Here is a 25,322-nt window from a genome sequence, read left to right as displayed (position 1 = left end):
TTTCTGAATATGGCGGACAATGAGGGTTGCTGAGAAGCCAAGGACAATGGCACTGGGTTTTGATCCTACTTCTTGTTCTGGCTTTGTGGGGGCCTAGCCAGTTTGGATGTTCACCTTCCTAGACCAGGATGGAGGGGGAAGGACTTTGGACTTTACACAGGGCAGGCTGCTCTTCAGACTTGAGAGGGAGGGGGAGAGGAGTGGGGGGAGGGCGGGAGGAGTGGGAGGCTGGGAGGAGGCGGAAATTTTTTTTCTCAATTAAATAAATAAATAAATAATAATCAAAATATTGGGGATTTTAACATCCAAGGCAATAAATTGTCACTCTGGATTGTATTCTACATAACTTAAAATGTTTCAGGAAATAATGTTGGGTTCTGGGAGGAAAAAAAATCTAAGCAAAACTATGTGGCAGTTTTTAAAGAAAGAATAAATTTAAATAGCTAATAGATTTAAAGACAGCTTGATTTATGTTTTGGAAGGGAGGGGTGAGGCTATGGAGAGGGGAGGGAGGAGAGAAGAGAAAGTTGGAGAGAATGAACAAAAGAAAACTATTCGCTTTTAATGTAGACAGACACTGTTCATAGTTGCTCACTGATGATGTTTCTGGCCTCATCTAGGTGTGCTCTGTGACGTGACCAGTTTGTCTAGAATCAAGAGTAAAAAATCTTTAATCAAAATATTTTGGAGCTTGTTGGGCATAGAAAGATAAGATCCACAAGAGTTTTTCTTTTAACACTGCAGACCATAGCATAACTCTAGATTCTCAACATAAAAAAAGATAGGTTTTAGAAAGAGACAATGGTTCAAACTCTGGCATGTTTGTAAGGCATCTCCGCAGTATTCCTGGACTTTTTTCTTAGACCATATTTATGGACCTGATATGTACATCTGTGTATATAACATTAACCTGACACCCAGTGTCTTATTGGTGTACCTATAGTGGAGTATATCTTTCAAACACCATCAGAAAAACTTCTTTTTGCAGTAGATGGCATTTATAGAGAGCCACAAATGGCCAAGGTGCAGGAAATAAGAGACAGTAGAGCATCCAACCCTAAATGGGACATCTATATTATACCCCTTCCTCCCAAGCTCAGGGATCATTGCAGAGCAGGGGATGGAAAGATTATTAGAGTCTAAGACAGTGGGTAACTATGATGAAACTAGAGTCTAAGAAGTGGGTAACTATAACTATAGTGTAACAGTATTTTCTGAACACAACAGGACATTTACATGTATGAACTCACAGTGGCTGTGACAGTATGCTAGTTGTACAAGCTCAAGTTAGATAATATCCCAGTATGGAGTGGGGAGGAGGTAGGCACAAAGTCTCACCACTAGTTAGGACCTATTGGTATTTGTTAGCTGCTGGGGAAGTGAGAATCAATTTTCTTCAAGGATGTCGCCCCTGGTTCATCACACTTGATAGTTTTTGGAGAATACAAATTACACTCGAGGGCTTAAGAAAAACACAAGTTGTGTGGGTAGAGAGAAAACGAGTCAGAGTAAGTGAGTGGGTGAATATAATCAAAATACATTTGTGTAATTCTCAGAATCCAAAAAATTATAAATGATGACAGTAATTTTTTTAAAGAAACTTAATGCAAAGTATTTGTTAGGGAATTAAAAATCACAGGCTATAAAGTAATTCCTTTGTTTCTAAGTACTTGCTGTGAGTTCTCCTTACACTTCAGATAAAGTCACACGGTAGCAGGTTGGGTGCAGCCAGCCATTTGTAACTTGGAAAAGTATAAAGCAGTATTCTTTGATTTTTGAGAAAAAAATTACAGCTTTTTTTTGTAAAAGTATACCTTTTGTGTTAATACATAGTTTATTGTTCATAAATGAATTAACTATTTTAATTTCTGATATAACATGTCTTTGCCATTTTCTCTACATTAGCAGGAACTCTTTGTGAACTTTAGTTCTATTTAAGTGTGAGGATGTCCTAAAACCAAAAAATTTGATAACCTCTTATACTTAACTCCGCCTTCATCTTCAGACAGCATACCTTTGTGAGCAGCATAAAGTTGGACTATCTGGAGAGTTGTGAATATCTTGTAGCCCACGAGATTAGTGTTCTCTTGAGTGTATGGCAACACCAAATTTTGTTGTTATTTTTATTTTCAAAAAAGTGTTAATAGTTTGCCATAGTTGTACTGTTTTTGGCTTCTATTGACAATTTTTCCTCCTGATATTTGTTCAGACCTTTCACTGTTACCAGGAAACTTTCTTAAGAAAAATACTACTAGGAACTTTTGCAGAGTGATTAATCCTTACTTCTTAACGTGTTCCTTGTTTTCTTATATTTAAAGATTGTTGAGAGAGGCGTTCATATGTGTAAGAGGATTTCTGCAGTGGCTTGGGGTTGTGCAGTGTTTATATGCTATTCTGAGGCATGAGTCTGTTTCTGGGAAACGATTATTCACTTGAATAAAAAATTATTAGGTTCTTCATAGTTGGTCTCAAAAAAGTTTTATAAAGATATTACTTATTTTTGGTTGTGAGCCTAGCCTTTAACGGCTGAGCCATCCCTCCAGGCCATACTTATTTGCCTGTAATCCCAGTACTCTGGAGGCAGAGGCAGGCGGATCTCTGTGAGAGGCCAGCCTGGTCTACAAAGGGAGTTCCAGGACAGGCTCTAAAGCTACAGAGAAACCCTGTCTCAAAAAACCAAAAAAAAAAAAAAAAGATATTACTTATTTTTAAAAAGGAAACTTATTTAGACTTTCAAATTTGAATCCTGTTTATATTTTTTCTTCAATTCAAGGAGTTCATTTACCAGGTGGCCAAACTAGTCATCCAGAAATCAGTTTTAGACAAACGATGTTCATGCCTTGAATGTTGCTCACTCTCACATTAGTTTGTCCTTGCCTGCTCTGTAGTGCCACTGATCCCTTTCTTCATCCTTTGCTCCCCTAGTGATCTTAGTCACGCTGTCTCTACACTTAAATTCTAGTGATATAAGCAAGTTTCTTGCAGATGTAATTGCATTTCAAAATTTAGACTTTTAGAGTCATAAAAATCTCACAAATATGTTCTTCTGGTCTTTGATATTTCCACTTAATATTTTTGGTAGTTTTGAAGTGTGTGTGTAAGAGTAATGAAACAATTGATATTTTTCCTTTGATAATTGAATTACATGAAAAAAGTAAAACCAATATCTTCTCCCTGTAACAAATGTAAGGAAATTAATAGAAGTATAATTTCTGGATTATATTTTATTGCAATTTGAAATAATACAACTTTTCTTTGTCTTTGAAAATGTTGAAGTTCTTGTTGAAGTTCTTGAAGTCTTGCTTCGAGTTCTTTATAATGAAGTCTTCTAATTTAGTAGTATCAGATGAGTACTCTGTGTGAATCTATCACAAACAGAGCTATTATCAGATGACTTCTTACAGCTTGGTTCTCTGTGCGTTTTCTTAGGCCAGGGATGAAGAAGAAGCCTTTCTGGACTGGAGTGATGAAGATGATGGTGGATTTGATCCAAGTACACTTCCAGATCCAGACAAGCACAGAAGTTCTGAAGAATCTGAGAGTGAAGATATAAAACATGAGATGAGGTATGTTCTTATCCCTAGTGTCATTAAATGCAAATTTCACACATAGGTCCTATTTATTGAAATCAGTGACTACTGGACTATTGCTTTGAGAATTTTTTTTAAACCTTTAATGACCTGTAAAATCGACTTTCCTTGTTCTGCATTTATCTTATACTCTTCTGATCCTCTCAAGGATTTTGGTTAATATTACATTTGTAATTCCTGTTATCACATATAACTGATACATGAATTCTGTTTTCTTATTCTTTGCTTTTTTTTCTCTCCCTTCATTTTTTTTTTTAAGTGGGAAGTTTTACTGGGGGAAGGGAAGGACGTGGGGAAAGGGAAGGAAGAGAGGAAAAGAGACAGAGAGAGAAGAGACAGGAAAAGTTCTACGTGCCCCTTCAGAGTCTCCTTTCATTCTTAATCCTCTACACTTGAGTAGTTTATGAAGTAGAATAAACACAAACAGGCAGGGTTTTATTTTGATCAGTGGATTTTGCTATTAAAAATTATCTTTGAAAACCTAGGTGTGGTGGTACATACCTATAATTCCACTACTTAGCAGGTTCAGAAAGAGAATTGCCATCATGGGCTATACAAGTGAAGTGAAACTGTCTTAAAAACAGAAAAACTTGAGCTTGTGAGGCGGGTCATCAGAGAAACGGACTTGCAGTCAAGTTCAATCTCAGAGATAGACATGTAGAATGAGAGAACTGACTCCAGTAAGTTGTCTTCTGACTTCGTTCTGTGCAGTTTGGAGGCTAATCTACAGTATTATCTCTGGCATGCCTCTCTACAGCAGCCAGGTGAAGTTCCTAGTAGAGAGAGTCTCAAGCTGAGCCAAGTGTCCCCTTGGACAGTATTTCGAAGTAAAAGAACAAATAACAATACATACTTAAAGCATCATCAGATCTGCCCCTCACTGTGTCCAGCAGAAACTGACTGGGAGGTTTAAGTCGTAAAGCTGGAGTCCCAATTGCATTTTCTCTTCGTGGATGAGCTTCTCATGGTAGAACTTCTCACTCATCTTTCTGCTGCAGGCCTTTTTATGCCATGGTTTAAACACTAGTTGCCTCTGTTGGGAATTATTTTTTAGCTGTTCTCAAGGACACAATGTTTTTACTCCTGGGCTTTTTTGCTGTCAGTTCTTCTTTCCTGTCACAAAGTTGGTTTGGGGCACCCATCCCCAGACGACAGGTCTTGAAGGATACTTGAAATAAACATGCTTGGGTTTCAAGTAAGGGGACCAAAATCCAACAGTATAATGTATATTACAGATCCGTGGGCACACCCTCCACAATCCCCCACACGGATGAATGAATGACTGAATATATAAACAAATGTAATTAAAAATCAAAAGGCTCTGAAATTTAAAAGTGGAAGTTATATTTTGACATTTTTTCATATTAGCAAATAAAATAATAGAAATTTTCTATGTAAACAGCCAAATTCTTTCCATTTAAAACCTGATTGTTGAATATCTATTATCTATTTGCCTCTATGCCAAAATTAAGTGAAATGTGGTAAACTGAGTAATGGTATGAATTACTTAGCATTTCTCCCTAGAGTAGTACTGTGTATTATAAGCTTGTATTGAATTTTAGGCTCCTTGGTTTTTCTAAATCACTGAATAGAAGTTAGGTAGCAATGACAGATAAAGTTAATATTCTTAATGTGAAGGCAAAGGTTGATGGAACCCTTTAGATGCTAGCCCAGGGATTCTAGAGTTGAAGAAATAGGTCATGGAAAACAGTAATTTGTTTTTAACCAAGAACAACATTTTTGCAAAATTCTCGAAAAGATTGATCTTCTTGGAAAACCATGCTGTAGAGACACTGAGCTAGTGTTTATTCAAATTGTGTATTTATTATTAAAAGAGAAATTTTACTTTTCCAAGCGTAGTGATGCCATAACTTCAGGGACTTGCTATTGGGCAGGTAGGTAGTAAGCATACCAACACTTTATAGTGTTTCCAGATGCGAAATGACAGGCATATTAGTTTTACTGTTGAAAAAACAACCAAGAATAAATCTCATTAGACTTTAGAAAAAGACATTGATTTGGGGCTTTAAGTGATTTAGGTTCAGATTGTGTTCCTGATATTTAGAAGTGACTTGTAAAAGTACGTCTGTGCACATGCTTCAGAAAGTTCCTTGGTGCTCATGTGCAACAGTCTGAATGGCCCGTGTGCCTTAACGTTCCTACAGACCCTGCTCCCTTAAAGAGTGGTGGACAGGATCTCTCTTTTGATAGATGAAGTTTGATTTGCAGCATGGCTTCAGCTGTTTCTGTGTAATTTAACTCTGTGGGAGTTTCTACAGTTTGTTGCGCAGTCATGTGTTGTGTGGTTTCTTGACACTGCTTTAAGAGAAGAACAAACCTTTCAAATGTCAGCAGTCCTACTACATCTGGTCGTGAATTTTTTCCTGATTTTTCTTTTTTATCTACTCTAAGAGACACCTTGGGTGAAAGTAATTTTGATAGGATTTTTAAAATTGTATGCATGTTTGTGCCATTAGAGTAAGTGACTTGGGTTCCGTTTCTAAGTCATTCTTCAAAGGGTATTGTGTTTCATGTTTCTGTCACTGCTACCTACACAGCAGCATTTCCTACTCAGCTAATGTGGTTTGTTCTCTAGTAATCTCATGTTAGTTTTTATAATAGCTTTATCCTCTTAATTATCCTTCAGAGAGCCTGACTACACAATTCCTTTTTATAGGAACACTTGCAGATCCAGCTTCTGTTCTTGCTGTTGCTATCGATGACACGAGTGTTGAAGCCCTTAAATATTTCAATTTCTTAGTTGATTGGTGATAAAAGTATAAGAGGCTATCTAAGAGGTCCTAAGAATAATGCAAGAAAACAACAGAATTTACATGAATGGAAGAAACTAGGAGCAGATAGTACAATCGTAAGGAGATAGGATACCTTGAAAGGTACCAAAGCATTTTAATATAAGGTGGGGGACTCAGATGGAAAATAGTTAAGTATTATATGAAAATTAAGATGTTTAATTCCTGGGGAAGCTAGTTATCTCTGGAAAATTAAAATTGCTCAGCTTGTCTTAAGCTGAAGAAATATTCTTTGTTGAAGAGAGTATGGACAGGGTTTCATTGCTAGCATGAGGATTTTATTTCATAAATATGTTTAAGAGTTTCCTATTAATCGTGTGTGTGTGTGTGTGTGTGTGTGTGTGTGTGTGTGTGTGTACGTGTACACATTATGTAGTCCAGCCTTCTCTTTGTATAGATAGAGAAACAGATCTTTAAGGGATGGAGTGGTTTATGTCCATGATGACAGCAATCTGTAGTGTGAGTGAAGCCGTTTCTCTGCTTTACTCCTTCACTCACATTACATGCAACTGCCGGGGCCATAGAGAATTGGTCAGGAAAACTGAAGACACATTTGATGTCACTCTACTGAAAACCTGGGTCCACGTAGCTTTAGGGTTGTAGATATTCTGGTTCAGGTAGTGTTTGGACGGTGTTTGGGACATTAAGGGCTATAACACTGAGTGTGGCCACCAGGAGTAGCACATCCCCACCTTCTGAGTTGAGACCAAAAATGTCTTTAGCTATTGCTAGGTGTTGCTTGGGTGTTGGGTGGGGGTGTTTATAGTACAGAATCACTGGACTCTTGTTGGCAAATACATAGCACTGGTGTTTTAAGTTCTTATGGAAGTTATGTTTAATTTATATTTCTGTCCAAGTAGCCTGTCCTATTTCTCAGCATATCCTCTATCAATCAAGTGGAATTGATACACAAGGTTAACCTTATTAGTCATTCCTAGACTAAAAAGCAGGGTTTATGATAAGGTACAAATAGTAGTCTATAATTTAACTAAAGTATTCAGAAGACCAAAGATTGTAAATTTTAATAGTAATAATTGCCGAAGCTAGTACTGGTTGCAGAAATAATGTAGGCACAGGTGTCTGATGTTTTTCCAGATGGGCTGCATCTTTCCTTTGCCTGTCTCTTACTTGATGATTTACTAAGGATTTGTGTTGTTGGCCCTTGGGTGTTTTCCTAGCATGCTTACAGATTTGCTTGCTGTGCTCTTTCTGGGCTCCACTCTGTACCAGTTCCCATGCTGATCCTAGTTATCATGACTTCGTCTGAAGCTTATTTTTGGATATAAACTTTGTGTTTCCAAAAATGAGTTAAGGGACTGGATAGCGCAATTAGAAAATAGCAGTTTTGAACTAGTATGAGCTGGTTTCATTTGAAAGTTTCCTTTACTTTGTTGCTGCTCATAAATATTCATCGTAAGTAACACTTTTGTCTCTCTACATGGAAAGACACTTTGTCAGTAGGAAGAAGGCAGCAGGAGAGGCAGATTTAGTGAAGAACAGACAGATCTGTGGTCAGTAGTTCTTCCCCAAGGAGGTCTGACAGATTTTTAAAAAGTCTGTATTTCTGTCCTTCTTCTCAGTTCTTTGCACAGCTGCGGGAGAACTGAACCATCTTTAGGCCTCTGTGGAGTTATCCAAAGTGATGTCTCTTGTAACGTTCCGGAGGGTTTTAGCTTCATCATTCAACCCCTTTGATTTAGCACAGCAGCAACCCAGCTACTGCTTATTGTGAACTCAGTAACAATGAACATCATGTGGCCTTGAGTTTCTTCTAAGGCTCCAGTGTGGGAAGAGAGGAGAAGGGGAGGACAGTACAGTGTGTTCATGTGTGAACTTTAAAACACATCCTAGTTTATTCTCAGAGACAGCTGAAATGGGGGCCAGGGGCAGGAATGTGCTCATAATTCAGGAGGGGCCAATGCTGGGTGAGCCACACTCTGCCTCAAGCCCCAGGTTTAGTGTATTCTTTTTTCATGGCAGATCCAAAACAAAAAAATTTACTTTTTTCTGATTCTTTCTTCATTTTCATCTGTTTTAAAACGTTAGTCCAGTTTTCTCAGGCTTTTTCTTCCTTTCCCTTTCTTTTTTGAGCCGGTGGAATTAGTTTAGGTAGAATTCATAGATATTAGGAATTTTTTGTTGTTGTTATTACTAAAATAGAGACAAAAATTCATAGGAAAACTAGGGCTTTGTTTTGGTTGATTTTATGACATAATTCATTGGTCTGTTATGAGTGCACAGTCATTTGATCTTATCCCTAGTATGTTTTGAAGTTTGTTTATCTTTTAGCAGAAAAAGGCTAACTTAAGCAGTTGCCTTTGGGATCATAAATGATTTTCATTTCAAGTACCCCATGCACTGTAGTCACAATGTTTGAATGATAAAAAGAATTTATCTCTTTGGTGGAAACAAGTACAGTAAGAATGTTTTGCATTATTTAATTCACATTCTACTTAATTTAAGATACAGGAGTTAAGAGCACTTGCCACACTTGTAGAAAACCCAGGTTTGGTTCCCAGCCCCCATCAGGTTCTTCAAAATTGCCTGTAACTCTGGTTCCAGGAGATCTGTTGCCTTCTTTTGGCCTCGGCCAGCACCTTCACATAAGTGGTACGTAAAAGCAAGTGCACATAAACACCCACATAAAATAAAATAATAACGAAATACCATATTTGCTTTTCTTTTGAGTGTCTCTCATTTCTCTCCATACATTCTTTCTACAAAGAATGATTTATTGCCTGTCATGTGCTATCCATAATCAGTGCAGGCACAAAAGATAAACAGACAATACCATTCATGTACTCTCAGGAAACTTTGAGTTCAGTTGTGGTTACAAAGAATTAAGTGTGTAGTATTGAAATTTGTAATGCATGACTCTTGTGATTTGTATGCCTGGAGATGCGGTAGGATGTGGAGACATAGGAAATGAGCACGGAGAACACATAGTGAGGTCCCCAGTTGAGCCTGGTGGGTGAAGAAGAGTTCCCTGAAGACAGTGATAACAGCTATACTAGACATCTGAACCAGACAGGGATGGGGTGGCAAGAGTCCTTTTAAAATAGTTTGATAAGATTGTTTCTTTAGCTATGCCTCACAAGATGAGAGATTTGACTATTTACATATGCAATATATTAATTTTTATATATACAGTACCATTCATCTTGTTTGTTTCATGACCATCCTCATGTGGATTGGAAATGATGTAAAAATTTCCAAGTATTAAATATGATTAAGAAGAAATGCCTATGTTCTAGATATTCATTGTCCAATAAAACTAAATGTTAACATTTATAACCTTAATGTTTCAAACAAAAAAGTTTATAACTTCTTTTGATCTTTTATTTCTAGATGACAGCCTTGGACTAAGTCTGGTTCCTTTATAAGAAATTTCCAGACTAAGGCAGAGTCCTTTCCTGGCATGTGAAAGGCTCTGGGTTCATTCTCCATTGACTGCAAACATAAAGAGTGTGGGGGTCCACAAAGGAATTGTTGTATACTGGTATGTTTGGTAGGTTGTTCTAGGAAGCATAGGATCAGTTAGATTTATAACTTGTACAAGGCTCTTGTCACAATTTAAACATGACTTCTTTATGATTAGGTTTCATATGGATGATACCTTAACCTGTATTGAGTAAATGGGTTCAATTCATGTGTAATTAGCTGTTAATATCGGTTTTTAATATTAATAGATGGTCAGTGCTTGGTTTTTTGTTTTTGTCTTTTGTGTGTTTGGCTTTGTCTGTGAAATATCTGACAGATGCTGGTTTCATGTTTGAGTAAATTTGTTTCTCTCAGCGTCTGTGCTACTGGGGTTATATTTAGGAAGTGGTCTCCTGTGCTGGTATATTCAAGTGCACTTCCTGCTTTCTCTTCTGTGAGGTTCAGTGTTGGTTGAGTTTTGTGCATGGTGATAGATATCGATCTATTTTCATTCTTCTACATGTTGATACCCAGTTATGCAAGCACCATTTCTTGAATATGCTTTTTTTTCCTATTTATATTTTTAGCTTCTTTGTAAAAAATTGGGTGTTCAAAAGTGTGTGGATTTCCCTGATAAATGATAAATCTTAAAGTTAAAAAAAAAAGTGTGTGGATTAATATCTGGGTCTTCGATTTGGCTCCATTTGTCCTCCTGTCTGTTCTTATGCCAATACAAGGCTGTTTTCAGTACTGTAGCTCTATAGTAGAGTTTAAAGTAAGGGATTGTGATGCCTCCAGAAGTTCCTTTATTGTATAGGATTGTTTGGGGTATCCTATTTTTTTGCTTTTCCATATGAAGTTGAGTATTGCTCTTTTGAGGTCTGTGAAGAATTTTGCTGAAAGTTTGATGGGCATGATAATCTTTGAAATTGAGAAATTAATCAGTTAAAGTAGTTTGAGATAGAAGCTGATGTATTTCTGGGAGTACAAAATATTCTACATGTAGAGTAGTAGCAAAGTTTTCTGGCTTAGGTGATATTTAAATTCATTATGGGAGGAGAAATAATTTTGTGTTAAAAGTTTCTGCAGAGCAGAAGTTTTTAAACTATGATTCTGCAGATAAGTGTTAGAGCAATCTCAAAAATCTAGAAAAAGCAATTGAGTAGCGTAGTGTATGTACTTGCGTCTCTGTGTCTGTCTGAAAGGGAACTCCTAGCTCTTCACCAAATCCCCAGATTATTTATAAGCAACAACAACAAAAAGATTTTAACAGTTTCAAATAATGCATGGATGTTTAATGAAAAGAAGTGAGGTCAAGGTTTGGTGGTGAGAGTTGTGGTTTTTATACCCTTTTTCCTTTTCACCAACCTAGATCTTTTCTGATTATTAGTCTTCTGATCTAAGATTACTTTTTTATGTGTTTTCAATTATGTTTATAATAAATTCTAGACATCTTCCCGTGCTACATCCCCCATTATAATTCTTTCTAATTCCAGTAGAAATTTGAGAATTGTGGTTTTGAGAATGTCCCGCATTCTTAGTACTGATTCCATAAGCAGTAGTAGTCTTTAAGAAAAGAGCAGATTTTCTGGAGTACACTGCAATGATTAATCCCCATCAGGCCTATTGCCATTATCTTATAAATTGAAATTTATAAGAATGTTGCTGGATCCTAACATGGCAAACAAAGCAAAAGAAAGGATGGGGGCCCAATGCTTACCTGTCAAAGGGACTGAGAACACACAGCATTGAGGGGCCTTTTCACTGAAATACACTGTGTTGTGGGCACTGTCCAACGCCACGAGTGAGGAGAGACAACTAGAACCTGTTCCTGGCAAAACCCAAAAATCAGAGCCGCAATGAAAAAGGGCTCTGACTGAGCTCCAAACCTGTGCTAGAAATCCCTGTTCCAGGTGCCAGATGCAGCAGGGTCCTAGCCTTCCTCAGGGGAGGGGGTGGGAAGGTACAACGTCAGTGACACAAAGGACGCTGGGAGTCCAGTGGGAGGGATTTATCAGACTCATTTACGTTTATACCCTCCCAGCACCCAGGTGTTCTTCGCGTGGTCACCCCTCATTGGCTAGGCACCATAAGGATTCTGACAGTGCCAGACAGACTCCAGGGGTTTTCTCATCTCTCAGCCTGGGAGGCCTTATCTTCCTACATAAGGGGAACATCTCTGACACAACTTATTTGAATTTTAAAGTGTCAATACTTGCAGATAGCTATAAAACTTTTGGGGAATATTTTTAAATGAATTAGTACATACTTATGAATTTACTAGCTTTAAATTATGTAGGGAAAAATATCTAAGCTGCGTTTATTGACTGGGATGCTGAACTTGGTCTATACTGACTTTCCACCAACAGTTGAAGCTGCAGGGATTTTGTATAAGGGAGTATTTATTTCTATAACTCTGAATACCTGCCTCATCTTCTTGGCCACTAGACCAGTCTGCAGATTTGCTCCATTCTTTTCTCTGCATTCTTGAAGAGACAGAGGGGAGGAAAACGGAGAAGTCGAAGATCTGTACTGATGCTACAATAAAAATGTGTTCTTTCTGCAGCCCTAGTGGTGCCTTTTGTTAGATGTCTAAGGTGTGCAGTGATGTTACCTTCTGTTTTATCGTGGAGTCCCTGTGTATACACACAGCCTTCTTTAGGACAGGAGCTCTGATACAATACATCCTCTTTTTCAAAGTCAAGCTTATGTGAACTTCTTGCCCTAATATCCTTGGGAGTTCAGTCCGCTATACTGGATTCCAATAAAGCATTGCATACAGTGGAGATTGACAAGTTTTCTTAGCAGATCTTTGTCTTCCAGCCTAGATCATAGCCGTGTCTTGTAGCACTTGAAACATTCTTAAGGCTTGGTATAATAGTTCTAACTCAACAACCTTGCACCCCAGGGAGTGTAGTTTTCCAGTTAAAGGACATTCTGATCTAGGTTTTTGTTTTGTTTTGCTTTCCCAATCCTCTATAATATTTTAAAATATGCTGTTTAATATTAGCAGTTTACTATATTTATAGCATGTACCAGTTTTTCTTTTGTTCTTGCTATTATAATAAATAATCCCCCCACAGCCTTTCTGACTCCTGTAAGTATTGGCTAGAGCTTCCTAAGAGCTCCAGCGTAATAAAACTTGTTTCTGATTAGTGGGAAAGTATATCATGGAGTCTGTTTCCTTCTCTTTGCCTTTCCCTGTCAGTACACTGGTTCTGCAGAAGGATCTCAGAAGCTGATAGTACAAACTTAGTTGCTCTAGCAAGGAGTGATGTATGAGCTACATGAGGTTCTGTGAACCGAGAGGCTGCGGAATCCTTGCTCACTTGTGTCACTCCGCGTAGTTTTGGATATTGACATAAACTTTGCAGCATGAGAAGTATGGGTTTGGGGAAATTAAGTCTGTGTTAAAACAAAACAACAACAACAAAAACTTGGCTTTCCTGCAGTCAACGCTTTGAATTTTAATTTCTTTAATAAGTTCTGGAGCTTTATACTTAAGCTCTTTTTGGTTTTCACAGTCAACCAAATATTGCTTAGCTTGCAAGATTATTGTTAAGGACCTAATGAGAGTTAAAAAAAAAAAGCCAGATATGAAATGCAGTGGATCAGTGATGTGTGATAATCTATGTAATTAGTAAAGGTGAAGCTGGTGGGAGATTCTAAATCAGCATGCAATTGATAGACTATGATGTTTTTCTGGAATGTCTGCTTTTATTATTTTCACCTCAGAATTGTTCATTAAGCCCTTGATATTGAAAAGTCAGCTCCCTCCATTTAAAAGAATCTGCAGAAATATTCTGTTGCCTTGGTTGAAATGAATGAGGTAGTAAAATTAATGACATGTGATGTATTTGATATACAGAGAGAGTATCCTCCATATTACAAAATCAGAGCCGGGGTGATAACCTGTTTTGGTTCTTGAGCATTAATCTATGTATGTAGACAGTTAATAAACAAAGTTGACTCTAGAGTAGGCAGAGGCTGAAGAAGAATAGACCCTAGCTCTCATAGATCTTATACTGGTGGGAGACAGACAGACAGATCATAAAAGAAATAAGCAGAAAGTAGGACACAGCTGGTCATGAGGGCCTTGAAAGAAATAACTGGTGAAGGCAGATTTGGGAATTCACTTTATATGAAGTAATTAGTAAGGCCTCTCTGAATAAAAGTCGGAAGAACTGTTGAAAGCCCTTTTTAAGAAAAGAATGAATAATTTATTCTAGTATTTGAATCATGAATACTTTGGACAATTATTGCAATTAAATATGTAACCTAATAGTATAATAATGATCCTGTAGTTACCTACATTCCTGCCAGAGGAGATTTTCAGCTTCTTTTCATCCCAACACTCTTCTTCCCATTTATGTATCCTGATTGATGCTAACTTCTTGGTAGAGGATGCTTATAAGAATCTATAGCCATTCTAGTTTACTGCAGGATCCTGTTAGAAAGAAGTAGGCTAAACATGATGCATGACTAGAGAAAGAAGATGAGATGTTCCTGGGGCCTGAACAAAGGCTAGAAGGTAATTTACCTTTTATTTTGCTTTCTCCTGTTGTTTATGAGACAATCTCATTGTGTAGCTTAGACTGGCCTCCACCTGCAATGCAGCTTCCCTAATCCCCCAGGTACTGCTGTCTCAGCGGTGCACCAGAACTCCTGGCTTTTTAAAGACTATCGAAAATAACCCATCACCAGAGTACCCTCAACTACCGAGTCTACAGTTCCCTGTTTCTGTGCTAAGTTATTAGGTTATCAATGGGAACTTTTTTTTTTGCACACCATCTGCTTTTAAGCTTTGTGGAATTATGCAAAATAATTAGCATTACCTAACTACTTAGAACTTTGAATTTAATTTTTATTTCAAAGACTAATATAGGATGGTTACAGAAAAACAGAAGCTACGTGCATTAGCAAAAAGAACACTTAAAAATAAACATCCAAATGACCTTCCACATGCATATTATTTAAATGTAGCTGGATCTTTATTCTGGGTTGGTTTCCTAATTTTTTTTTTCAGTTTTCATAAAATTTCATAAAATTATTTTTGGGCAAGATTCCCAGAAAAAAAAAAAACTGGGCATACTTACTTTAAAACTTTTGAAAGGTGCTGCCAAATGGCATACAGGTGAGAAAAATCACATTCGTACCAGTAAGTAGCAATACTAGGTGACAAATGGCATACAGGTGAGAAAAATCACAATCGTATCAGGAAGTAGCAATACTAGGTGACAGATGACTGATAAACAATTTGATCTATATTGATCAAGGGAAAGATCCGTATCAATAGATAGTTGTGTACCTGTATGCTTTCAAGGGAAGGTGATGAAGTGGAGAGGGATAGCAGCTGGAAAGAGATGCCTTCCCCCCAGTAGAGAGCACTGGTGGAAATGCTGATCCAGTGTGCAGACGGGGGTGTCATGTGCTCCCACACACACATCTTTTGTTGTTCTTGAATTTAACACAGATGCTGTTGGAGGAAATGCATTTTAAATTGTTTGAAAATAATTTAAATGTTGAAACCAGGAAAATCAAAACTACAGAAAAATAAGCTCAGCTTCTGGGAGATTTTTGAGTTTGGGCTTCAGAGATTTTAGGAAATAAAGTTATATATCATTTAAAAATCAGTTTTTAATATATCAAAGTTTCAAACTTCATGTTCCACTTTTCTCTTTCTTCCTCCATTATTGCCAGTAAATAATTGGATCAGGTGTTTGGTTTGGGTGTTGTGACATGCTTTTGTATTAATGTTTTTAGTAAAGTCCGAGGCGTTGAATTGCCCTCTTTTGTCTATTCATATTACATTATCAAATGACGATGTTTTACTCTGTACTTAGTTGTATGATCTGTTCTGTAAGTATACATTACTAATGAAGTCTCTATGGTTTAGATTATTAAAAGATTAGTATCTCTGAATTTTTTTTATTTTGATAGTAGGGGGCTTCTGGTGCTCCAAGCTAAGCCTTGCCCTTAGGTTTTATGATGTGCTTTATCAAGTGGTGTGTTATTAATACTGACTTATTGTAACATAGCCCTATCTCACTCTTGGCTCAAACATTTCAGGACTGCACTTTCTGTCCTTTATGGGTGTTGATAGGAGGGCACAATGTGGAACTCAAGCCCAGATATTCTGCCCCACCCTGAAGGCCACTACCTACCTGTCAGCTTTACCCCCCCCCTTAACATACTGGGGTTCACTTGCTTTATGGAGTTTATATTTTGAATTTCTGTTTTGGAGTGAAATCCATTTTTATTTTTCAGCCTTGGTATCTTCAGACGTTTTGCCATCTACTTGCTAAATGACACTGGTGTTGTGTTGGTCTGTGGTGTTGTGTGAGGGTTTGTTTAGTTTTGTTTTCCCCTTGTTACTGTGACCAAATACCAGACAAGAAGCAACTTAATGGGAAGAATGGTTTGCTTTAGCTTAGAGTTCTCAGGGCACAGACAGTTATGGCTGGGAAGAAGGGGCAGCAGGATCATTGGAAAGCTGGTCAGTCATACTTCTCTGCATCAGGAAGCAGGAGGGTGAACAGTGATGCCCACATGGTTTCCAGTGTCTTCAGTTCATGACCCCAGCCTGTGGAATGTATAATTGGTGTTTAGGGTGGATCCTCCCATCTCATTTAACCCAGTCAAGACAATCCCTCACAAGTATGCCCAGGGCTCCGTCTGGTGGGTGATTCTAGATCTGTCAACTTGACAATAGGTATTAACCATTACAACTGCTACACGCTGCCTGATAGAACTCTGGGCCACAAGCTGTCCAGGGTTTGTCAAGAATAATTTAAGAACCAAGAGATAACTTGAACATGGCCTATATTTGTCTGCTAACTGATGAGGAAGTCCCAGTTCCTGCTTAAATCCAATGAGCTCCCACCAAGTACCAAGTGCTCAGAGGACAGAGGTCCTCTGCCCAATGCAGCAGGGTGCGAAATAACTCAGGGCTTCTCGCACACTGTGGCTTTGGAAAGAGACCAGATCATTGCTTTTCTGATTACTATTTCTTAGGGCTTAAATTGTGGCAGATTATCCATAGAATTCCCATCCTATTAACAGATGATTTGTTATTCACATCACTACTTATTTGCTATAGAAAGTAATCATAAAATGCCTTCCAGAATTGCAGTTGCTAATTGAACTTAGGCAACATTCACATCTGATTTTCCTTTGGAAGAAAACTGAAGCAGCTCTTTCCTGCAGAGCTGTGATGTGCAAAAGCACAATAGACAAGGGAGACGCAGTAGTGCGCCTACTCATTACGCTTTCTGTGAAGCTCTCTGAGGTGCACTCAGCACACAAGCTGGACAGAACCAGCGTTGTCTTCACCATCTATTCGTGGCACTGTAACCTAGTTGGACTGGCACAGGATTGGCCACACTCCTGAACACATTAGGACTAAATATCTTTTTTAAAAGCTTTTTTAAAAAAAAAAAAGAAAAGAAAGAAAAGAAAAAGAAAAGAAAGATTTATCTTAATTCTTCCCTGGCTAAGTTCTTTTTGAAAAGGCTTTCATGTTCATTGCTCTGGGCATCCTTTCAAAGTTCAGCAATTTGTGGCTTTGAATAGCCACATCGTATCATCTCGCTTGCCTTTCCTCTATTGGTGAAGAAAATGGCTGAGTCAGAGCTTTGGGGCTTCTGGGAGGTAAATGGGGGGAATTATCTATAGTTTTGCTTCCAGCTGGTTATAAATGGATATGCTGATTAGGCATTTTCACTTTTATAACAGGCTGCCTTCTAAACAGTAATGGAATCCATTCAAACTTGAACAATTCGTCTTTTTGAATACATCATGTGATTGAAATAGAATATAATATTTATGTAGCAGTTTTTACTGGTTATTATATACAGCTACTGTGAGAATTTTTTTTTTTCGAGACAGGGTTTCTCTGTGGCTTTGGAGCCTGTCCTGGCACTAGCTCTGTAGACCAGGCTGGTCTCGAACTCACAGAGATCCGCCTGCCTCTGCCTCCCGAGTGCTGGGATTAAAGGAATGGGTATAATTTTTAGGCAGAAAGTTAATATGTTAAGAACCACTGTATGTTTTTTATCTGCTTTCATTTAATTTTTGGAATAATTCTAAGTAAATAATAAAACCTCAGAGATTGATTGACTACTGTTTCTCCCCCCTTCTGCTCTCCCTCCCTTCTCCCTCTCTATTCTCCTTCTTGCTTTTGCCTCCCCTTCTCCCACTTCATTGTAGGTTCATGTAAATTTTAGGATTTTTTTTCTAGGTCTATGTAAATTTTAGAATTGTTTCCCCCTCTTCTATACAGTATGAATTGGCACTTTGATGGAGATTATGTTGATTCTGGGAGTCATTCTGGACATTTTTAACAATATTGATTCCTCCTGTCTATGAATGTAGAATGTATTTTTACTTTTTTGTTTCTTCTTTTAAAGTTTTTCATTAGCATCTCATTGTTGAGCTCCTTCACCTTAGATTTTATTCTTAACTACTATAAATAGGATAGGCTTCTTGATTTATATTTCAAATAACTCACTGTTAGATATAGTAATGCTATTGATTTTCATATGTTGATTTTACATTTTTTTATCTTTGCTGAGTTTACTGATTAATTCCAATATTGTTGGTATCTGGGGATTTTTCTGTATAAAATATCTAGTATTGTGGTTACTTTCTCTAACACAGTCTTTCTTAGTAATTAAGGGTATTGCTCTGTTACTGTTTTTTATTCCCTGTTATTTGGCATTTTGTCAGTTATAGGTGTCTGCTTTGTGGTTAGCATGAGGTTTTTTAAATTGTCTTTTTACTGTATTGAGCTATTTTGAAGTGATTACTGACTTCCTTAGCTCTGTGCTGATCAGTTAGTATGTAAATAGCTGCTCAACTTGTAGAGTGTGTGGCAGGGGAGAGCGCCAGCCATTCTTACTCAGCTGCCGTCTTGTTCCATGCCCTCCAGTTGAGTCATCTTGAATATGATATCTCAAAGTGTTTTGATAATTTTTTAAAAAAATACATTTATTGATTTATGAGTGTGCAATGGACACTTGTGGAAATCAGAGAACAATTTTCTTCTACCTGTGAGTTTCCAGGATTGAACTCAGGTAGCTATTTCATCTGCCCCATCTTTTGTCTTTGTTTAATGCACTTAGTGACTTTTCCCCTTCCCAGAAGTTAGTTCTACTTTGATGGCTGGTGTGCAGGATGTGTGCAGAATTATCTGGTAGTACTTAGTTTCTTACGACTGTATGCCTTTTTAAAGAAAGGAAATTGATTTGCTGTTTTTTGACATTTTAACCTCTTTATTATAACATATCCTGCTAATATTAGATGTTAATATTATAATTTATTATTTATTATAAAGTTATAATTAATTAATAATTAATATAAGGTGCCTGATACCTTTATCTGTATCTATATCTTATCTGTATCTATATGTATCTTATCTAAATCTATAGCCTGCTACCTCAAGGTTAACTTTAAGTAGAGTTAATTTGATGTGTCAAGACAAGGATAGACTATAGTCTGCCATACCTAAGGGGCTTCTCTGTGTCTTCAAATTTTGGATAATGCATCCAGAGCTCCCTGTTATTATCATATTGAATGTCATATAGTTTATGCAGTACCCTGCATTTGTCTGTTTTATGATAGGCCCTATAACCATGCACTAATGGAAGTTGTGTGTGTGTGTGTGTGTGTGTGTGTGTGTGTGTGTGTGTGTGTGTGTGACATAGGGGTCCTGGTATTGTGGTTTCTTTTTGTCTTGTGTAATATTATTTCACCATCTATCTGCTATACATTTGGTTATTCTGTCCTATTTTAAGTGTTTGACTTCATACTGAGTTAATTATTTATAAAATAAATCATTGGATTTGTTCCCACCAGTGATACCAAGAAGAAGCAAGGAATGAGGAAAAGGAGTAACACTGAAGTCGACGATGCACAACCAAGAAGCCGTCACGGAAAGAAGGCCAAGTGGGAAACGTTAGAGCCTTTGGATACAGGCCTGTCCCTAGCAGAGGATGAAGAGCTGGTGTTACACCTGCTCAGAAGTCAAAACTAAATATTCTCCCTGTCTTTATGGACTTCGGACATTATTATGTGGGCAAGAAGTTGAAAAGAGCTTTGGGGCATTTAGGTACTATGTGTCCCATTTTCAGAAGACACATTAACAGAAATGATCACATCTCTGGGTTTCTTTCACAAACTGAGTTTTGAAACATCAAGGAACATATTCAAAATAAGGATGTATTGTACAATTTACCATTGTGCAGTGTGTAGTCTGCTCTGTTAGAATTTGTCAATAGGCTCCTATTACCCACTAGTGGAAATGCTTACTTTGTTTTCACAGTGTTGAGGGTTAAACCGAGGCCTTCATATGGTAGACAAGTGCTCTACTACTGAGCTTGTACCTAGTCCCTGTTTGTTTACAGGTAGGTTCTGAATCCCTTGTTCATACCCATCTTTCATACAATACAGAAAATTTAATATTATTGTTAAATAGCTAATAATTTTATGTATATTTCATTATTTCCAAAGAAACAGTATAATGGACCAGCCCTGACAAAGAATGAGTATTTTTTAATTGAGTTCATAAAAAATAAACATGTTTTCTATAATGTAAAGTACTGTTGTTTTCATTGTGTCCAGTAATATGAAAGACACTCAAAGATATTCATAAAATTAAAACATGTGACAAACTCCTGAAGCAGGGTTTGTATCGTTAACTTTGCCTGCTCAGATGTAACACATTGCACTTGTAGGTTGCTGGCAATGACTTATAAATTCTCCAGCTCTCTGAAGACATTCTTCACGTGCTCTGGTTAGAAGGCATCATAGGTCTTCACCTGGCTCCTGCTAGTGAGAAAATGAGGCAGAGTCCCTGTTTTGTTACAAATACTGTCAGTCAAAAAAAAAAAAAACCTGGATAAATATGGGCATGAAATGATTGATTTTAGTGTAGATTGTTGTACTCAGGATCTTTTTGTAACCTAGTCTTTCTATTGTATTCACTACCAAAACTAATTTTCAGTAATAGCTGTAAATTCAGTCCTGGCTCTTAAGGAAGATTAGTTACACCACACCTGGGTGTCTCATCTTCCTTGTCTGTTCATCCTCATGGGTGACCATCTTCTCACAATCAGAATGACTGCCAGCTCCCCCCACTCTCTCTCTTTAGTGACTGGTCCATTGCGTGTCCTCAGAGTCGGCCTTTCCCAGACCCCGGAGGTTCTTCCCTGGTCTCTCTGCTTCTACCATCACTTTCTTCAGCGTACCTTCCCTGGGAGTTCCCTCTGTAGCCTACAGGTCTGAACATGTTTCCCTCCTCTGTTTCCTGCTATTAGTGGTATCTGTCATGTGATATAATCATCCTTTATCTATAAACCTGTTGCCCTGTTATCTGACAGTTTCCTTGAGAACAGGATTGTATTTTATCCATCTTTTAAACCTTTAAGGCCAAATATAGCACCTTTCCTATAATTCATAATTAGGGCTTTGATTTAATGACTACTCATAGTAATCCAAGAGTAACTTATTTACCCTTTAATATAGTTTTTAGTTTTGAGAATTTTAGCACATATATATTTTAATCATATTTACCCAGTAGTCCTCCCTCCAGCTCCTCCTAGGCACCACTCCTGTTCATATCCCTCTCCCAACTTCATGTCCTCCTGAGTCCCGTTAGTGTTGCCTGTGAATCCATGGGTGTGGGGCCATCCATAGGTTATGGTCAACAAGGAAACACATCTGTAAAGAAAACTGGCTCTCCCTCGCCTAGCATCTGTGAGCTGTAAGTGGCTCTTGAGCTCTGATGGAGGGGCTCGTGTACCCCTTCCTCACTCTTAGCCACACGTTGGGATGACATCTGATAGGGTCCAGCCTTAATGGGGTTTGCACATTCCAGGGTAGGGGCATGTGATTAGAAAAATTAGGTAGGAACAGCGATATGAAAAAAATACAGAGACATAGGCTAGAACCGGGAGGGCTACCAAGTGAATGCTGAATATACCCGTGTTTATTTTCCATATGCTTATATACCCCAATCCAAAAGGGAAGAAGATAAAAAAACAAAACAAAACAAATAAACCCTGCTTTATTGTGACATAAAGGGCAAACAGAACAATTATTTGCTTCAATACCTGAGACATCAAGCTATTATTTCCTGAGTTAAACATTTTGATGTTTTAGGCAGGACATGCAGCAACCAGCTACTCCCTGGGTCAATCCTCCCGTTTTATCCTTGAAGGAGCAGAAATAGGCTTGAATTCTCTGATCTTTGATAGAGGTGGAGCAAAATCACCTCTGGGCCATTAAGAGTGAACCAGCCTTATCTTGTCCAGAAGACATTGTTTTAACCTGCTTCTCCCCAACCTCTTGCTCTTAAAAACCTTTCACCCTAAATCAAGAGAACTTTTAAAGATATGATGTAATACAGTGTTCTGTCACCTCTGTAGGAAAGAGAGTTTACAGACATAAAAAACTAGTAATTATTTTAACAGAGAAAAGGTAAATAGGAAAGGAAATCATGGTTTAAGAACTCAAGAAGATTTTGAGATTGGAGTTTCTGACAGAGTCTCTTGTCCTTGAAGACTTGCAAAGGTCACCGAATACAGAAATGCAGAAACTGAAGGCTTACCATTGATTTTATGCTGTGCCATCTTAGTTGTTTTTCCTGAAGGGGAATTAAGCCTATTGGCTGCTTCTATGTAATTACTGAATAAATATATTGCAAGGCATTTGGTCCATAAACTACTTTGGATTGTGTTTTATCTGAAGAATTGAGTGGATCATTATTAAGCAGTAAAGTGTGTTGAAAGACCTCCGGAGCCCAGAGACTCTCAAGTCTCAGGATAACACGACCTCCCAGGAACTCACGAGACCGTCCTTGCTGCAATCAAACGAGGTTTATTGACAGGACAGGAACCAGTGCACTGGGGCTGAAACTCATTTCCCATGCAGGGGTAGAGAGTTCGACCCCGAGTAGCTGGGAGAAGGGATATTTAAGGGAAGAAACCACAACCCAGTAATCCAAAAGGGGGTAGGGAGGGCGTCAATGGAAAATTCCGAAAATACCAGTGATAATCACAAGGGGGTAACTTCCTGTTTCTCAAGATTATAATCTAACTTTATCTTCAGCTAGTTCCTGAAACAGAGGCACTGAACCGGCTAACCTAGATTTTTGGCTCTTCTCTTCCAGCTAGATGGGTCTGGATTTATCTGGGTCTTTCAGTGTTCTTTGCTAACTTTGAAAACTGTCTAAAAGTCAGGTAATAGTTCATGGTGTGTGTGGTAGATGTTGTGTCTGTTGGCTCCTGCAGACCTCCACCCCCTGGATGGCATTGACCAGAGACAAAGGTATTCCTTCTGTCTGGGTCCAAGGCACAATAGATTAGGCATCTCTACCCTTGGAGAACGAGAAACATGCTGAGTCCTGGTTTAGCACACAACCTGAGAGAAACATGCAACAGATGAGAACAGCTATTGGTTCAGTGTACTAATGAGGCCCACACTGCTACACTGTCTGTAGCCATCCTGTGAGAGACGGTTTCCCTCTGCTGCCTCCATTTATTTAGCTGGGAGGAGGGACCAAATGCATAATCTTAATGTCTCATAAAAAGAGAAGATGGAAAAGGGGTGGTGCACATTATTGCAGGGTTTTAGGAAAGAAAGGACACAGTGTGTATTTTCTAGGACCCAGAGACTAATTCTTGCTGCTAACCCAAGGCTGAAAGACCATTCATCAGACTCGCTAGTGTAAAATAATCCCTAAAGTTACATAAGTCTCTGGAAGCAAAAACCTTTGGAGAGCTGCCATCTCATAAGCTTACATGGCATTCTGGATTTGTTTGGGGCCATAAAAAATGGATAAGTTTAATTAAACGTAATTAATTTTGTTATACAACACTTGAACTACCCTGAACATGAAGTAGTCTCTGAGCCCTGATATCAGAGGCTGCCATAGGATGCAGATACGCCTGTGAGGTGGTGCTGTAAGGAAAGGAGTCTGCAACCAAGATTGTAAACCCTGCTTTGCATCACTTAAGGCTAGACATAATCATGACGCGGTCTTCTGCTGCCCCTGCAGTTCCGATAGCCTAGGGCAGGTATGGTCCACGTCACATTACCTAGTGCCTGCTGACTCAGTGATTGACAGCTAGCCCTCCATTTGGTAGGTGAGAGACGAGACAATCAGGCTGAAAGCTTTGCCCAAACAGACAAGGCAGACAAATGATTCTTACTCTCAACTGAAATTTAGATACCAAGAAAGAAGTTTACAGGACAGAACAGGGAATGTAATGATGGACCCATCTCAAAAAAAAAAAAAAAAAAAAAAAAAAAACAAACCTCAGTATGAGGATGCTGGCAGGAAGATAAAGAATACATGCCCAAGAGACTTACAGGTTCTTGGGAGCTGAGGCAATGTGGAGAATAGTAAATTATGGATTATGATTAGGGATGACTGGGCAAGGCCTGTCGTGATGATTCATCTTGATCCAATTTGATTGGATTGAGAAGCTCCTGCTTAAGTTACAGCATACCTTTTAGTACGTCTGTGAAGATGTTCCTAAGGACAAAGAGATTGTGAATCATTTGAACCAATTAATAAAATTCAAAATTGTAATACTCTGTTGGGAAATGCATTTGCTCACAATAACAACAACAAACCTAATACACCTCCTGACTTGTTCCTGTTCTTGACATTTTTTTTTTATCCTAAACTGATTTTTGTTCATGAAGTTTGGTAAGAGCACGTTTCTCCGGTGTTCTAAAATTAATTAGCAGGCTCTCTGGATAGAACGGAGGTGAGACTGGGGAGATGGCAAAATACCACTTCACATTCTTTTTTTATTATTGAATTTTATTGAGCCCTACATTTTTCTCTGCTCCCCTCCCTGCCTCTCCCTTCCCCTTCAACCCTCTCCCAAGGTCCCCATGCTCCCAATTAGCTCAGGAGATCTTGTCTTTTTCTATTACCCATGTAGATTAGACCCATGGATGTCTCTCTTAGAGTCCTCATTGTTGTCTAGGTCCTCTGGGATTGTGATTTGTAGGCTGGTTTTCTTTGCTTGTTGTTTCAAAACCACCTATGAGTGAGTACATGTGATAATTGTCTTTCTGGGTCTGGGTTACCTGAAACCGACACCTTGCTTACATCACTAACCCATCCAGAAACCATGTTGATATCTCCATGCTGGCTGACTTCCTGCAGTTTTCCCCTTATAACCCTTCCTTTCCTTGCTATGGCCAATGAAGATTCAGTACAAATAATATATACCTTCCTCTAACCTTTTAATAGGAAATGTTCTTTCTTCTTTTGGTCTAACAATACTTTTCCAAACAGCATTTGCCCTTGCTGCTGGGAGCCCTGGAAGCTTACCTTAGAAGTAGTCCTTTTGGGTACAACATCAGCAATGCTTCAATAAACCATTTTATTTCAGGAACCCTTATTCTCAAGAGGAACATGCAAAACGTTCATGGCTCCTATTAGATTTCTGAGCCTTTCTCATTTACTGCCTGAGATGTGTGATCC

At 38.2% G+C, this 25,322-nt stretch overlaps 1 protein-coding gene across 2 annotated transcripts in view; it reads left to right on the top strand.

Annotated features, from left to right (window-relative positions):
- Positions 1-20,409, top strand: part of Ddx10 (DEAD-box helicase 10) — a 156,599-nt gene extending 136,190 nt beyond the window's left edge. For both annotated transcript variants that reach the window (XM_005347348.3, XM_013346110.2), the window contains exons 17-18: positions 3,430-3,566; positions 19,676-20,409. In XM_005347348.3, the coding sequence (XP_005347405.1) occupies positions 3,430-3,566; positions 19,676-19,853 (315 nt within the window). In that variant the 3' untranslated portion in view covers positions 19,854-20,409. The remainder of the gene's footprint in view (positions 1-3,429; positions 3,567-19,675) is intronic.
- The last annotated feature ends 4,913 nt before the right edge of the window (positions 20,410-25,322 follow it).

Source organism: Microtus ochrogaster, chromosome 5 (assembly GCF_000317375.1).
Source record: "Microtus ochrogaster isolate Prairie Vole_2 chromosome 5, MicOch1.0, whole genome shotgun sequence".
Taxonomy (NCBI): Eukaryota; Metazoa; Chordata; class Mammalia; order Rodentia; family Cricetidae; genus Microtus; species Microtus ochrogaster.
This window is presented reverse-complemented; position numbering and strand designations above follow the sequence as displayed.